Source organism: Siniperca chuatsi, linkage group LG4 (genome assembly GCF_020085105.1).
Source record: "Siniperca chuatsi isolate FFG_IHB_CAS linkage group LG4, ASM2008510v1, whole genome shotgun sequence".
Lineage (NCBI taxonomy): Eukaryota > Metazoa > Chordata > Actinopteri > Centrarchiformes > Sinipercidae > Siniperca > Siniperca chuatsi.
Genome location: NC_058045.1, coordinates 816173 through 833113, shown reverse-complemented (window position 1 = coordinate 833113; position 16941 = coordinate 816173). Strand labels below are relative to the sequence as shown.

At 39.0% G+C, this 16941-nt stretch overlaps 1 protein-coding gene across 1 annotated transcript in view; it reads left to right on the top strand.

Annotated features, from left to right (window-relative positions):
* The window catches only part of ntrk3a (neurotrophic tyrosine kinase, receptor, type 3a), a 286883-nt gene that overhangs the window by 229244 nt on the left and 40698 nt on the right, over positions 1–16941 (top strand). The window contains exon 14 of the mRNA XM_044193839.1: positions 5176–5306. Coding sequence (XP_044049774.1) covers positions 5176–5306 — 131 coding nt within the window. The remainder of the gene's footprint in view (positions 1–5175; positions 5307–16941) is intronic.

Below are 16941 nucleotides of genomic sequence, written 5' to 3'. Positions count from 1 at the left end.
TTCTCCAGAATCCTAATCCTAATCCTAAACCCAAATCCATGCTAATGATTATGGTGACCCCAGACCTTTCATCTTGTGCAACCATAAGGCAACAATAGCTGTACACAAGAAATATCAAAATTTAATCAGGAGATTGCCATTAAATATATTGAGCATGTTCATGCTCTCCAAAGGATGAACCCTCTCAATTCTGGACACTACATGAGCTTTTCTCTAGTGCCACCCCAAAACATGTTAATTTTGTACATACAATATCAATCTAACAAGAAGATATCCATTTTATTCATGGATAAAAAACATTTTAATGACACCATGGTCATTCCTTAAACATCACTCTCAGAACAATGTTACAGTTTGAGCCCCACTACTGTTAAAGTTCTAATAAACTATATGGCTAAAATGTATGTGGACACGCAAGGGCTGTTTTTCATGGTTTGGGCTAGACACCTTAGTTCATCATGTGCCATGTCTACATAGTTGGGGAGGGTCCTTGCAGACCTCTGTGCCGTCTGCAAGCAGTCCAGATTCTATAACCAAGCCAACTGCACGTGTGAACACCTAGTGTAGTTAAACATAACTGCGTACATGTCTGCAATCCTCCCCACTGTCTGTGTCTGTTTGGATTACATCAAGGCCTTAAGGGATCTTTAAATCAGGTTATAAAATAATATTTAAGACAATAGTATGCTTCCAACTTTGTGTCAACAGTTTGTAGCACAAAGCCAGCTCCATAAAGAAGTGCTGTTTACAGTTTGCTGTGGAAAAACTTGACTGGCATACACAGATCCCTGACCTCAACCCCATCCAACACCTTTGGATGAACTGGAACACCGACTGTGAGCCAGGTCTTATCTGTGTCTGAATGGGATCAAATACCTGGCCTAATAATGAGACTGAATTGTCATTTCATTTTAGCTTCATTCATTCAGCCTGACATTGTTTTCATGTTAACTGATTTCTTGTTGGGAGGGGGAGGTTTTTTGTTTTATTTTGCTGCAACTGATCAATAGTATCCAGCTCACAGATAATTTTCAACCAACAAGGAAGTTTACGTAACGGTTGCCAGGAGCAGTTAATGTTTGTCATGACAATCGAAGAAATATATTGATTTAAGAGTTTCTGTAAGTTGATGTACAACAACCTAAACAGCTGCACCCATCATTTCCATTTCTGTGACAAACTTTCCCTGGCAATTTTTCATGGATGTAGCTAACTAGCTATTTAGGAAGATGACATTACCATTCCTAATCCCACCTACAAAGCTCTGATTAGTCGATTACTTCTGCAACCGGGTGAATATAGTCATCAATGAGGTCAACAAAAGACCAATTTGAATTACTAAACAAATTGAAGATGATGGCTGTGTTTCCGAGGTGTGTTTCCAAAATCTGGTGAAAAAGCCTTCCCAGAAACATTGAGGCTGTAACAGCAGCAAATGAATGCCCATGGTGTTGGGATGACATTTTCAGCAATCACATGTGGGTGCAAGTTTTGGGGATCCACAAACTTTTGCCATGTAGTTTATTAAAAATAATCATGGTGTAGTTTGTCCTTTTTAACACTTTTGTTTTGTGGTGTAATGAATATTTCAGTCTCTGAGGACAAAGACTTTCAGTCTGGCTACTACAGAGAACAACAACTGTATTGCCTTTAGTGTTTGCATCATAGTTTGAAGCTTCATTCCATTTTGCCAGAATCTGTGTTTACCTCATAACATACATGTCTCTCTGGGGGTTAAGGAACAGTTAACCACTAAAACGGACTCTTTAAAGACCAATAATCACCACCCGTCAGTGACCAAGCATTAAAGTTTTAGTTGTAAGACATACCGCAAAGTAGCACGGACGATAAATATTAAAACGCTATGCATCAAGGTTCCCACTTTTTCATCAGCAATTATTCATATAGAGTTCTGAGGTCTGTGAAGCCTGAATGCCAGCACCTCCCAGGGCAATTATTTCATTACATAAGCTGTGTTGGTAAGTACAGTTATTAACCCTCTCTCCTGTCCTTTTCCATGTCTTCCATCCATCCTGCAAGATCATTTGAAATGTTTACATGCTCAGACATCTTATTCGAATGCAACAAGGGCTAACTGGTTCATATCTTTTGAATTTGTTGTAAAAAAAAAGTGACAAATGCCCCAAATGATCTGTCCCTCTAGACCCCAGACTCATAAAACACACTACTGCTGTTGTCCTGCAGGGACCTGAGCTGAATATAGTTTGTTGTTCGTCTCGAGACCCAGACCAATCAATACATTTTAGTGATTTTATCATATGGGAGTGTAGCAGAAAAATGCATTACCCAAAGCCAAGTCCTAACCTTATTATGGACTATTAAGTGTTTTGGATTAATTTGGGCCTCTCTGGACTACTGAAGGCTTATTTTCTGCTTTCAATCAGCAGCCAAAAAAAGCTATTAGGCATATTTTTTTGTTTTTAATCATTTAATCATTTATTAGTTCAAATACATGTCTTTTTTACCGTGTCTTTGGGTAGCTGTGGCTTGGTAGTGGAGTGTGTCGTCCACCAATCAGAAGGGCGGCGGTTCAATACCGACTTCCCCCAGCCCACTTGTCGAAGTGTCCTTGGGCAAGACACTGGTTCCCAAATTGCTCCTGAGGAGTGCCTTCAGTGTGTGTGTGAATGATTAGTTAGTTTCTTTGAACTGATGAGCAGTTGGCACCTGTCATCAGTGTATGAATGTGATATGTAGTGGGAAGCGCTTTGAGTAGTCAGAAGATTATAGAGGCGCCTTACAAGTACAGTCCATTTACCAGACAAGTAATTCAGTCATTTTGGTTATGTATGTATGGAATATTGTGGCCCTTAAGGACTCTTAACATCAAAGCAAATGAAACCCGAACAAACCTTAGAATTAACCAAAAATAGAGCCATCACTTTCAGTATGTTTGTGTTTTTCTTGTACAAATTGCAGTTAATGGACATATGAACTTTTGGGTTGTTGGCAAGTCTGATACATTACTGTACATGTCAGTTTAAATGATTTAAAGTGTCTGGCATTTCAGTTTTTATATTAAAACAGCGTTATTTATAAGGTTTTGGTTCTGATTTCAAATAACAATGCAAGAAGAGGCAGCAGAGAAAAGAAATGTGTGTCTTCAACCCTTTAACATACACTGTCCTTAAGGAGGTTGTCTGCCTAAATTGAAAGAGATTAATTACTTTGGATACTTAGACCCTTGTGATAAGACGGTGTAGTCCCTCATTCATCCAGGAGTGTTCTATCGTAGAAAAGGTTTCAGTCGTAGTCATCTGGACACTGTTTTCAGAATCAAGACGTTTCGGCTCTATTGAGAATGACTTCCGGATGGGAGCCGAAACCAGATGACTACGACTGAAACCTTTTCTACGATAGACCCTTGTGATGAATTTCAACATAAGGTTTTCAAGGATTTATTACTCTGTTGGACTGCCAAACTGCTGTGAATGTAGGGAGACACCATATTTTAAAGGGTTCAGTTGTATATTCTGAGGTGAATTATAACAGGGTGTTCTTTTTGAAAATGACCACAAGGTCAGAACAGATGAGAGTCTAATCTATTGATACATATATGACATCTTCATGGGCAGTTGCTATGCATATTTATGACACAATATGTAGAATTCCAATACTTTGCACTAAAATGTCAAGATTTGGACCTGAATCCAGCAACAACACTACTAAATACCCATATACATTGGTTTTCAGCTGAAAAGAGTGGTTTGGGGTTTTAGTTACGCTTTAAGATAATTCACCCATATACAAGATGGTGTGCATTTAAGCATGTTCTTACAGTGTAGTGTTAGCACACACAAGTTAGACACACTTGCTGGCACACAGGTACACAAAGTATGGTGATGTTTGTGTGTGTGTGTTATTGCTGAGAGGTGACTGCCCCCTCTTCCTCTGTGTTAATGACAACATTAACCCTGGCTATTTGTAACTGCACTAATTAGCCTGCATTGTACACATAGACACACACACACACACACACACACACACACACTGGCTCAGGTATACTCAGAGGACTCCCCTCCACTCTCTCTCTCTCTCTCACACACACACAGACACACTGACATGAACATACAGACCATATTCATGTAACCGTGGTTATTCAGACAGACGCACTCACACACAATCCCTCAGAATGATAATCAAACACACACACACACACACACACACACACAGATAGACAGTAATTAAATATACTGCTTTTGATATTAATTAGTGTGAAAGACAACTGAATAAAGCTGCATTATTTTATGCACCCCCAATTATTTATATAATAACCCCCCAGGCCCTCCATCCTTTCCCTTTGCAGAAATGAGTGTAGCGCAGTAGATGATTACACACTCTTTGATGTGGAATATCATGGTATGATATGAGTTATTACTAGCTTCTGAAAATACATATAATTTAAGCACGTTACTGTTATTTGAAATGAACTTTGTCTATTGTAAACAAAACCCAGATGCTGCTAAACGGCAAAAACAAATTGTATGAAGACTTGACAAGGCTAAGATTATGTTTAAAGGATCAGTTCAAGTCCATCAAAATTTAACATGTCACACAACTTCCACTTTAAGCTAGAAATGGTTCCAGAAATGGTAGTGTTCATTTGTTCCCAGAAACACAAGTTTTATTTTTGAATACCACACTTTGTATTTGCGATAACAGAGGGATGTTAGTAATGTGTCAATTACTCACAAATCAGGGTTAGGATTATCAATAAATGTATAAAATAAAACGAGATGCAAAGCATTGAAAAATGACATTTATAAAATTCAACTGCAACATGTCTTTCCAGATACAGTCTCCTGGTTACTCCAGATAATCCACAGACCTCTATGTCAACAGTTTTGTCAGCAGTAACTCTGAGAACACAACATGGAGCCACAGTCCAGGCAGTTGAAAGTAGTTTCAATAAAAACTGTTGACAGTGAGGTTTGTAAGTTGGTTGAACTAAGCATTTAAGTTAGGTGGAAGGATTCATGGGAATTAAAGGTAATGGGCAACAGGCGCCACCAAACTGCAGACTTACAGTGTGAGTTAATGCAAGAATTGTGGAAGGATATTGGGAGGCTTTTTTAAGTGGCTATGTGGTAGCATTTTGAAAAACTGATTGTAATGGGTGATAACTCAGTCCCTCTCTGTCTCTGTCTCTCTCAGATGTTCAGCATATTAAACGAAGGGACATTATTTTGAAGAGGGAGCTCGGAGAGGGAGCCTTCGGCAAGGTCTTCCTGGCTGAATGTTACAACCTGAGCCCCACCAAGGACAAGATGCTGGTAGCTGTAAAGGTAAGAGATAGAAGCAGTGTGTGTCTGTGTGTGTGTGTGTGTGTGTGTGTGTGTGTGTGTGTGTGTGTGTGTGTGTGTGTGTGTGTGTGTGTGTAAACACCAGCAGCTGCCTTTCTGAGGAGCAGAGAGAAAAGCAGTGTGTGGAAATGCATCCAGCTGATGGAACAAGTGTGTTCCAGCCGGCAGCAACAGTCAGCTGCATCTCAAAGAGAGCTGCTGACAAGCTGTTTGATCGCTCTCACATACATAAACGCACAGCTGCTACACAATTAAAGACTGATTCTGTACTGAGGCTTTTTTTTTCATTTTTCAAACACTCTATGGAAGCAACAATTCATCAATTTGTGAGCAGTTTCTCCATCATTTCTTAACTAAAATAGATGATATTAGACTCCATATCACACCAGTGTCCAGTACCCTCCTCAGCTGTCCTGAACCATCTGCCAGTTTTTCTCACCTCAAGCAAATTTCAATGTTAGAATTAGAGGCGATAATCTCCCATTTAAATTCCTCCACCTGTCAATTAGACATAATCCCCACCAGATTTCTGAAAGAGGTTTTTATGACTGTTGGCCCACAAATTCTCGCTATTGTCAACTGTTCACTGTCTACTGGCTCTGTCCCGTTCACTTTTAAAAATGCAATAGTTCAACCTCTCCTGAAGAAACTTCTGATGGAAAAATTGTTGTGAGCTGGTCAGCTCAGATAAAAAAGACTTCAGGAGACTCTGGATGTCTTACACAGCAATGTTTAATGAGGCTTGGCCAAGGAGACAATGGTATCAGCAATACAGGGTGAACGCAGAGCAGTGCCCCAAACCAAGTCTGAAGGTGTCTTCCTGTTCCACAATGTTTATACCTTTCTAGCACTATAGTGTCTAACATGTTTCCCTTACAAGGTTAGGAATCTTTACTCTAAATATGCGTGCTCTTTCTATTGGAGGATAAACAGTAAATCTCATCTACAGTCTTGCTTGAATTAACGGGACATCTGTAGTGCATTCAAGTTAGTATCTCTCTCAGGAAGGAGACAAGCGCTACTATCAGGGGTTGCCTAAGTAACAACCCTGCCTGTAACCCAGCTGTTCCCTCCCTTGCCTGAACCAACAGATTCAGGAGACAATAAAGTGGGCTACGGCTGAGAAAATAAAGAGGTCAGCTCCCTTTCTAGGACAGTAAGTGACTCCCAAGTGACTATAGTCATGTTTCTGTCCCTCATCTGTTAACCATATCTCTACATAAGGACCTAGGATAAATAACTTACAGATGTGACTTTTCCACATGTAATATAAGAATATTTTTGAGCAATATCAATCAGGTATCTGTGTCCATCACAGCACAGAAACATCTCTTATTAAGGTTACCAATGATTTACTGCTCGCCACTGATTCTGGGAACTGTTCTGCTTGACTTGAGTTATACATTTGATACAGTCGACCACGATATCCTTATTAATCGCCTTGAGACCTGGGTTGGTATTAAAGACACTGCTCTTGCCTGGTTTCACTCTTACCTCTCTGACAGATCATTCTCTGTTGTAATGGGAGAATTATCCACATCTCCAGACCCCCTCTCATGTGGTGTACCCCAGGGGTCAATTCTGGGTCCTATAATGTTTTTTTATTTATATGCTTCCTTTGGGTCAAATAATCCACAGTCATAATATAAATTTCTACTGTTACTGTTACTGTACGCAACTTTATGTTCTGCTGACTGACATGGAGAACCTTTCTCATGTCATGACTTGTCTCTCTGACATTAAATGCTGGATGTCACAAAACTTCTTCGGCTCAGTGAGTCCAAATCCTGAGGTCATGCTTCCTCCAACTTAGGAACATTGTAAAAGTTAAACATTTTTTATCTCATGCTGACCATAAAAAAGACATCCATACTTTCATATCATCATGCCTGGATTATTGTAATTCCCTGTATTCAAGGCTCAGACAAAAGGCCAGTCTTCAGCTCATTCAGAACTCGTCTGACAAACTCAAAGAGACCATATCACACCCATCCTTGCAACATTACATTTGCTACAAGTTTAGAACTGATTTTAAACTTTTATTAATTACTTTTAAAGCCCTACATGGCCTTGCTCCAATTTACATTACAGATTTACTTGTGCGTCATGAGCCTAGTTGCTGCCTGCACTCTTCAGGTAGGAGCCTTTTAAAGGTGGGGTATGCGGCATTTTAATCCAATATACGTCTTTTTGTCAAATTCAGCGAATATCTCCGCACAGTCGGCTAGCTGTCTGTTCTGTGTGCGCTCCGAAAAGAACTCTGGTGTTTGTACACAGCCCTGGCTCTGTAAATGGGAAACACACAAAGAGTCTCAGACCGAGCCACAAAACACTTTTCCAGCCATGATTTGTGTGTCAGGTAAGGTTAAATGACTTGCCCACGGACATTCAGCTTAGTTTCTAGTTTGCCAAGATATGCTGTTGTTGTGATGTTAGCTATAGTAGCAGGAGAGTTGTGAGCATCGCTGTCTGGAGCTGCTGTGCTGGCTCTGGGAAACTGTCTCGGCCTCTCTGGCTGTTAGCTTTGCAGCAGCAACTGTAGGGACAGTTTGCTAACCCACAACCTAGCTAAGCTAACCCACAACATGGTTAACATTAGTTGCATTACTTGCTGTGTTGTTGTTCGCTCTATATCATGGTATTTGTCATGGTATTGGATTTCTCCAGAATCGCATACCCCACCTTTAACTGTTCCCACAGCCCGCCTCATTACAAAAGGAAACTGGGAGTTTTTTGTTAGAGCCCCACAGCTGTGGAACTCCCTGCCTGAGGAACTTGGGTTAGCTGACTGAACCTTCTATTAAATCATTCCTCAGAACTTACTTTTCAGAATCAGAATCAGAAATACTTTATTGATCCCTGAGGGGAAACTCTTTCGTTACAGCTGCTCACTGTCATGTCAATGCACACTTGAGAATAGAAGGAATAGAAGTACTAAGCAAATCAAAGTATAATATGCTATAATACAGGTAAGATAAATTAAGTACAAAGTGGATATAAGTATAAAAGCTTAAATAAGTTTAAGTAAGTTTAAGTGGATTTAGAAGTTGATAAGTATGTAAGGTATAATAATAAAATGTAATAATATGCCCCACAGGCAGGAATGACTTCCTGTGGCGCTCTGTGGTGCTTTTTGGGGGGATGAGTCTTTCGCTGAAGGTACTCCTTTGTTTGACCAGCACGTCATGGAGTGGGTGGGAGACACTGTCTAAGATGGCATGTAGTTTGGCCAGCATCCTTCTCTCTGACACCACCGACAGAAAGATCCACCCCCACAATGTCACTGGCCTTACAGATCAGATTGAAATCATTGATCTAGCATTTGATGTCAAAGTGTTGTGTGTGCAGATGCATACTCACATAGAATATGATTAAGTGTGAAACATGATGTGTGCAGTGATTTTTACAGAACAAATGTCCCAGAAAAAAGGGTCAAAATCAGGGTCTGAAAACCATCAATCCAGTTTAAGGCAACACTCTCAGTAAAGGTAATATGGCTAATATGCCATGGATAGGATTATTAACATGGCATATGTCAGGGTGGCTGTGGCTTGGTGGTAGAGCGGTCATCCACCAATTAGAGGGTTGGCGGTTCAATCCGGGCCTCCCACCCAGTCCACATGTCAAAATGTCCTTGGGCAAGACACTAAACCCCAAATTTCAGTTTGTGCGTTAATAGTTAGTTTAGTTATTAAACATGGCTGACACATTGACTGCAACAGACAGGTGTTAGTCTTACGGAGGATACATTATATTACAGCTGCAATCTTTTTAATCCTGAAGGATTTATTGCCCTTTGCTGCATTATGCTATTTTTTGCCATCCTTACAACCAGCCCTATCTGAGATACTCAGCACACACACACTGTCTCACACACATTCATTACATTATATTTCCATCAAGGATGTGTTCATGCATAGACAGTTAATTTCTGCTGAGTCAGAACAGTGACAACTCTCCTTACCTAAGGTGTGTGGATGTTCCACATCGCTATGATAGTATATTTGGGTAAATGTTCTGCATCTACAAGTCAACTGTTGCCATTTGGCACATACCTGATACTGGTTGTATTGTACAACTATACACAACACACAGTGTGCTTCATAAGGAAAATAGACTCAACAGGGACCACTGGAAGCACCGCAGTGGAACTCCCTTATGTGGCTGTACTGTCAGAACATCTTGCCAGAGTCTTCAAGTCCCAAGGAGTCAGCACTTAGCACAAACCATTCAATACCTTAAGATCTCTGCTGGTTCACTCTAAAGACAGGACCCAAACAACATCAGCTGTCTGAACACCAGACCAGAACCACTCATAGCATCCAATCAATTTAATCAAACTTATTGATATACATTACTGACTGTATTAATGTTGTTACTCTGCTCAGCTTCATTAGGTGTCTTTAAACAACTCCAAATCCTCCACAACCCTAGACATGTAGTAACAGGGAATGAAACATTGTGATTTAACAAGCCTTCAGCCTCCTGTTATTTACTGACCATCAACAGCTAGCTTAGCCTCAGTGACTGCACACAGCTCTCCAGAAGTCCTTTCCCTTACACCGGCGCTTTTACGCACCCTCCAACTCAACTCCAACAAAACCAAGTGAATCCTGGATATAGGTTTACCAGTAGCTAATGTTGCTAAGCCTGCTAAGAACACACAAGAATGATTCTTGTCCCACCAGACAGTCAACATGTTTTCTTTTAACCATGGCCACGATATTTCCCTGACTTTAACCAAGTAGTTTTTGTGCCTAAACCTAACTAAACCTTAACAATAGAGGTTATATGAATCATTTTTGTAACAGTTTTGGAAACTACTGACAAACTGTCATCCTGTTGATAAGGGCACACGATATGACACCTGTCATTTTGTGTGCAATGAGGGATTATTTGGGACATTGGACAATAGGTTGTAATAAACTGGAACCATCCTTGAACACAAAGACATTAACTAACAAGTGAATTTAGATTTTTACATTCACGAGTTAACTGTAGCGCTTTTTTACTGTGGCTCCAACATTCACTTGGAATTAAACATGCAGTTTAAAGGACAGGTTCACAATTTGTATAGTGTGTCTTAAATCCAGGTTTTCATATGTACATTGAAACAGGTTTTGCTTGCTGTAATCATTCCTCCTGTTCATACTGACCATTAAGAGATCCCTTACTGATTCACTTTCAATTGGCAGTGATGGGGGACAAAATCCACACATTTCACTAGATCCTAGCCCAGATCCACACATATGAACGCCAGATATCCATGTGCACACAGGTACAGACTACACCAATTTCATGCACACACGTAGTGTACATTGCTGCTTAGAGTAATGCACATGTCCGTGCTCACACATACTTTATGAATTAATGCATTGACGTGAATTTTTTTTCCAATTCGGAGGGGCATGAAGATAGCCAGTAAATGGATTTTGTACTTGCAGCATACATACATACAGCAATGTTATATTCCCCATTTTATCTTATCTTTAAAATATATTATGTAATGAACTGTCAGATTGTGCATCAGTGGTAATTATTGGATGTTAACAAACCTCTGAGACAGACAGTGGCCAGTTTGACAGGGAATACAGTACCGAAGTGGTTTTCTAGCCAGGTTTGCCTTGGATCCTGGGGCAGAGTCAGCTAGTTAATAGCACGGCTGGCTGCACTGGTCTAACTGAGCTAACTAACTTAGCTAACAGCAGCTAACAGTTACAATTAGCAGCAGTTAGCGGTTATATTAATAATAATAATGCATTACATTTATATAATGTTAGCGTTTTATCTTGATACCCAAAGTGCTTCACAGTGAAGGGGGGCAACTCACCTCAACCATCACCAATGTGGATAGGTTAGCTAACGTTAATTTAGCAACAAGTAAAGCTATCTGTCCATCAGGAAACTCCATAAATCACCTCTGTACTGTACAAATGGTTCCACTTTACTTGAGGTCAAGGGGATTATTCATGACACCATTATAATGGTCTTATGACAGCGAATGTCAAAACCAACCACATATGACAGTAAAATGTAATGTTAACACATAAAGCTAAATAGATTCTTTAAGTTTAATTAAGATAATTAGGCCTGCTATGGCATGTTTATTCATGTTTATGTTATGTTGTCTTGGTTAATGTAAACCTGTCATAACAAAGACATCTCAAACACTGTCAACTTTGCATTGACAAAAGTGACATAATTGACCAAATGACACTTAATGACAACAGTTATAAACCTTCATAAAGACTCCTTCATGTTCATGACAGGTGTCATGTCATGGTTATGACGGTGTCATGTCATGTCTTATGAACCCACCTTCAAATAAAGTGTTACCCTATATTTATTAGAAAACTACCGTAAAACTTCAATTAAAAGCCGTGTCCCAATTAGATGCCGATCCCTTATACTGGCCGTGTAATGTCTGGAGTAACACTGGTAAAAGACTCAAATGCACAACTCAGAAATAAGGAGTGATCATAGTTCAATTCTTTAGTTGCCAAAAACAGGTTCAGTACACAGGCAGTCAATCAGCACAAGCAAATCCAGGGAGTAGGCACCGGGTATGGTTTTTATAGTTCTTTGGATGTATAAAACCTCTTAAAGCCCATGAGCTAGTTCTAAGCTGCTTAGATCACGCATACCAATACACATAAACTTTTGTCAATATGGACATGCTACACATTGTCAGATCGGTTAGATTCTCCACAATTCAATCGTTCAGCTCATTTTACGAAACCATAAGCACCCAAGTATAATTAATTCAGATTTACCGGCATGGTAAACAAGAGAGACGAAAAAAAGAGGTGACTCCCTACCTTTGAAACTGTCATAAATATAATTATATAAATATAATATGTGTCCATTCCTCGATTATTTATATTCCTTTAGTCCATAAGGGTCCATCGATCAAAATAATCAAAACTCTTTTTCATAAAAATGTATCCAAGTTGTGAATATTGTCATGTGAAGTCTGTTGCTCACTGTCTGCTAGCTTGGTTCGTCTCTCTGTCTTGCTTGCTCTCTCTTGATGCGCTCTCTCTCGGGGCTAGATCAAATAAATTATTTGGAATTCATATGTTATTCGAAAGCCTAATTATTATACAAGTAATGTACAGTTTAGGACAGAGATGGTGAATTGGCAATCCCGAGTTGTAAAGGGCCGCAGTCCCTGCAGAGTTGTTCTGCAGGGACTGTCTCCATTTCTCCTAATTTACCTGGCTAATACTGCCACATTGTGGGAATTCAATACAAGTAATATTCATACTGGTTTAAATAAACAATTTGATAGTATTTATACTTTGCTGAGCAAGAGTTTTTAAAGGCTTGTCCCATACAGACACCTGTCCCAAATATAAGCAGGTTGAGTTCAGTGATTGAAGCAAAGAAAAGCTCTGGCTATTAATTGAATTTTTCGGCATTTACAGAACAGCCTCAGAATTGAGCTTCAGAGCAATGTTTTCTGATAACAAGAGTAAGAGAACTATTTACAGAACAAGTTTTTTATGAACGTTTTACAAATTTATTTACAAGTATAGATATTGACACATTTTACTCTGATATTACTTGTACTCGTAAAAAGTGTATTATCTGTACTGGATATTCGTTTCAGCCGAGTACTCGCTTAACCCTACTAATTAATACTATTAATTTGAAGCCAATTGATGCATTTTGCGTAAAAATTGCTCTGATTCTTATGAGATACACACATACTGCAGGAATCAGTTAAATTGTATTTATATAGCGTCAATTCATAACAGAACTTATCTCATTCCCATATCTCTAATCCCAGAGACCCAACGAATCAGTGTGACTTACTCTTTCCAGCCGTAACAGTTATGCCCATCAAGGACAAACATCCACAAAAGCATATAGATATAATACATAGATGAGAACTGCGGTGGGAAAATCTCAAAACATATTAATCTCATAAGAAAAATAAAAACAGGCATGACAAAATCCATGAAAATGTACTTTTTTGTTGATATTACACTAGTAATACATTTTTAATAGAACTAAGGCTCAAAATGTCCCTCGATCCATTCATAAACAGATATTTGTGGTGTGTGGAAAACCTATGGATGTAGGACATAGGCAAAAACCCCAAATAATCCCAAATAATTGTGTAAAACTTTTTTCTTTCACAAATACCATCAACAACAGGTATAGTACCAATTGCATGCCAGTTGATGGTAATAGCCTAACTAATACTAGAAACAAAAGCCTAGCTAAGAATAGTGACTAAGCAATGAGCCTGTAAATAAAAGGAGTAAACCTGAGCAAATGCAGGCAAGGGTTCAGGTACTTGTTTATTTCTGAGGCTTTCTTTCATGAGTAACTGAACAATTTTTACATTATCTCAACACTAAATGTTAAATAAAGCATTTTTGAATAACTTTTGTTAAATGACAGCAATCATCTATATACTGATTACATCTCCCAACATGTAATTTTCAATGGAATATGTCTGCATCTTTTTCTTTTGCCCACAAATCCATTAAATATGTAGCCTCTTCAAAAATTGTAATCATTGTAATGAAAGTTTGATTCTATACAATGGCACTTTGTTAGCATTACCACTGTAAAAGTACATTATACAAGCCAGTAGGAGCAACTAAGTATGAATATCACAGTATACCTCTCAGCATTAACAAGGGCTGAGATAAGAAGGTAATCATGGCAGCAGTACTGTTAACAAAACGTTTCAGCCCATTATTGTCTTTCACAGGAGAATATGTTGTCTACTGTCCTCAGATTGTTCATCCTTTCTGTGTCATGAATGGATGTTGTTTTTCTGAGTTGCATTTGTCTCACGCTCTGACCCCTGAGAACATTTTTGTGTTTTGAAAGAAAGCAGAGCATACTGTAGTGTAGTGCTGAAACAGAACAGACACAGACATCAGCCGTCAGGAGTTGGTGACCAGCGTTCCACACCAAGGGCACATTATGACACCTGAGCCACCTGAGTTACATTCACTAATGAAGACTGTGAAATACAGTTGAAAGCTCTGAAAAACCTAGTAAGTGGACTTTGAGTTGAGAATATTTTGTTACAGAAGCATCACGGCAACAGTTTTAATAAATATGCCCCCTTTTTTTCCATTTCATTGAGATGTCAGAACACTGACAGCACAACTCAGAGACATAAATAAAAGTCCATAAATTGTTTTAGGCCCCATTTACACTTGTCATTTTAAGTGTCCACATAAAATCCATATGAAATTTATACTCAGCCAGATATGTGTATCTCTGTTGGTCAGATAAAAATGGCTTATTCTACGGTAATGAAAACACGATTCTTATTTTCAGATGATTATATACCAATGAAAACATAGTTATAAATATTATATTCCATTTCTGCCAATAGCTCCTTCTAAATGTTACACCCTGGACCTTTAAAGCATTTACAGATGAAAAGCCAAGTCAATAATCATTGTCAACAATGAATAAGTATGGTTGATCAGCATACTTGCCAACCTTCAGACATCATAGCTTAAATAGGGATACCAAACCTAACCAGGGGATCTTCCCCGAGGATATTATTAATGTAATACTATTTTTCTGCATTCTAGTGAATTTATGGAGTCATTTTGTTGCCAAAATGTGGAATCAGGAGAATCTGGAGGGTTAGATATATGAGTGGATATGATTGAATTTTGTTCACATATATTGTTAACGTTTGCTATTGGCGATTTGATTTTCAAATTTGTAGTACTCAAGGGCGATGGTCAAGCCAATCATATGCTAATCAGGTACTTAACAGTGATGAGGGAGATGCAGCCAGAAAACAATAGGCCTGATCACTGATTACTAGGCCATCATGGAAACAAAAGAAGGTCAGTTTCAGGTGAAACTAGGCAGGGTAAACAGCAGAAACTCAGGAAGACTCCTTCCTGAGGGCAGGGCTTAAGTAACACAGAGTAGCTTAAATGTCTAAGTTCTCAGACTATTTTTCACAATTGAGAATGACTTCCAGATGGAAGCCGAAACATCTTCTGAAAACAGTGTCCAGATGACTACGATTGAAACCTTTTCTACGATGGAACATTCCTGGACGAATGAGGAACTACACCGTCTTATTTCAGAAAAAGAACATCATACCAACAGTAAAATATGGTGGTGGTACTGTGATGGTCTGGGGCTGTTTTGCTGCTTCAGGACCTGGAAGACTTGCTGTGATAAATGGTACCATAAATTCTGCTGTCTACCAAACACTCCTGAAGGAGAATGTCCGGCCATCTCTTTGTGACCTCAAGCTGAAGCAAACTTGGGTTCTGCAGCAGGAAAATGATCCAAAACACACCAGCAAGTCCACCTCTGAATGGCTGAAGAACAAAATAGAGATTTTGGAGTGGCCTAGTCAAAGTCCTGACCTGAATTCTATTGAGATGCTGTGGCATGGCCTTAAAAAGGCAGTTCATGCTTGAAAACCCTACAATGTGGCTGAATTACAACAATTCTGCAAAGATGAGTGGGCCAAAATTCCTCCACAGTGCTGTAAAAGACTCACTGCAAGTTATCGCAAACACTTGATTGCAGTTGTTGATGCTAAGGGTGACCCAACCAGTTATTAGGTTTAGGGGGCAATCACTTTTTCACACAGGGCCATGTAGGTTTGGATTTTGTTTACCTTTAATAATAACAACCTTCATTTAAAAATTGCATTTTGTGTTTACTTGTGTTATCTTTGATTAATATTTAAATTTGTTTGATGATCTGAAACATTTAAGTGTGACAAACATGCAAAAAAAAGAATTCAGGAAGGGGGCAAACACTTTTTCACACCACTGTATATTTCATATTTTGATACATTTCTTATATGTTGTGATTGAAGTTGCACATGGAACATTATCTGTTGACAGTGCCATAAATAATGTGCCATAGATCTACTAGTCATATTCTTCAAAGTATAGCTTACATCTCTAAATGAACACCACAGCATGTGATGTTCAGCAGGGTTCTGGGTTAAACATGCAGAGAGTAAGAAGCTTGTTCTGATGTATATTTACCACTTTAAACTAAGCATATCCATCTTAATCATAATGTGTTGCTTTTAAGTAGCTGGGAATATGATAAAAGCATGTAGAAATGCAGAAAATGGTATTCAGAACCTTTCAAACCACTGTTACGCCCTTGAGACAATTGAGAATGACTTCCGGATGGGAGCTGAAACGTCTTGATTCTGAAAACAGTGTCCAGATGACTACAATTGAAAACTTTTCTACGATTTTTCTGAAATACGTTGTTACTTTTACGCAAGATGTAATGGGACACACACCTTCCAAAAAGTTCAACTTTTGTCTCATCAGTCCACAGAGTATTTTCCCAAAAGTCTTGGGGATCATCAAGATGTTTTCTGGCAAAAATGAGACGAGCCTTAATGTTCTTTTTGCTCAGTGATGGTTTTCGTCTTGGAACTCTGCCATGCAGGCCATATTTGCCCAGTCTCTTTCTTATGGTGGAGTCATGAACACTGACCTTAACTGAGGCAAGTGAGGCCTGCAGTTCTTTGGATGTTGTTGAGTCTTTTGTGACCTCTTGGATGATTCTTTGCTGTGCTCTTGGGGTAATTTTGGTAGGCCGGCCACTCCTGGGAAGGTTCACCACTGTTCCATTT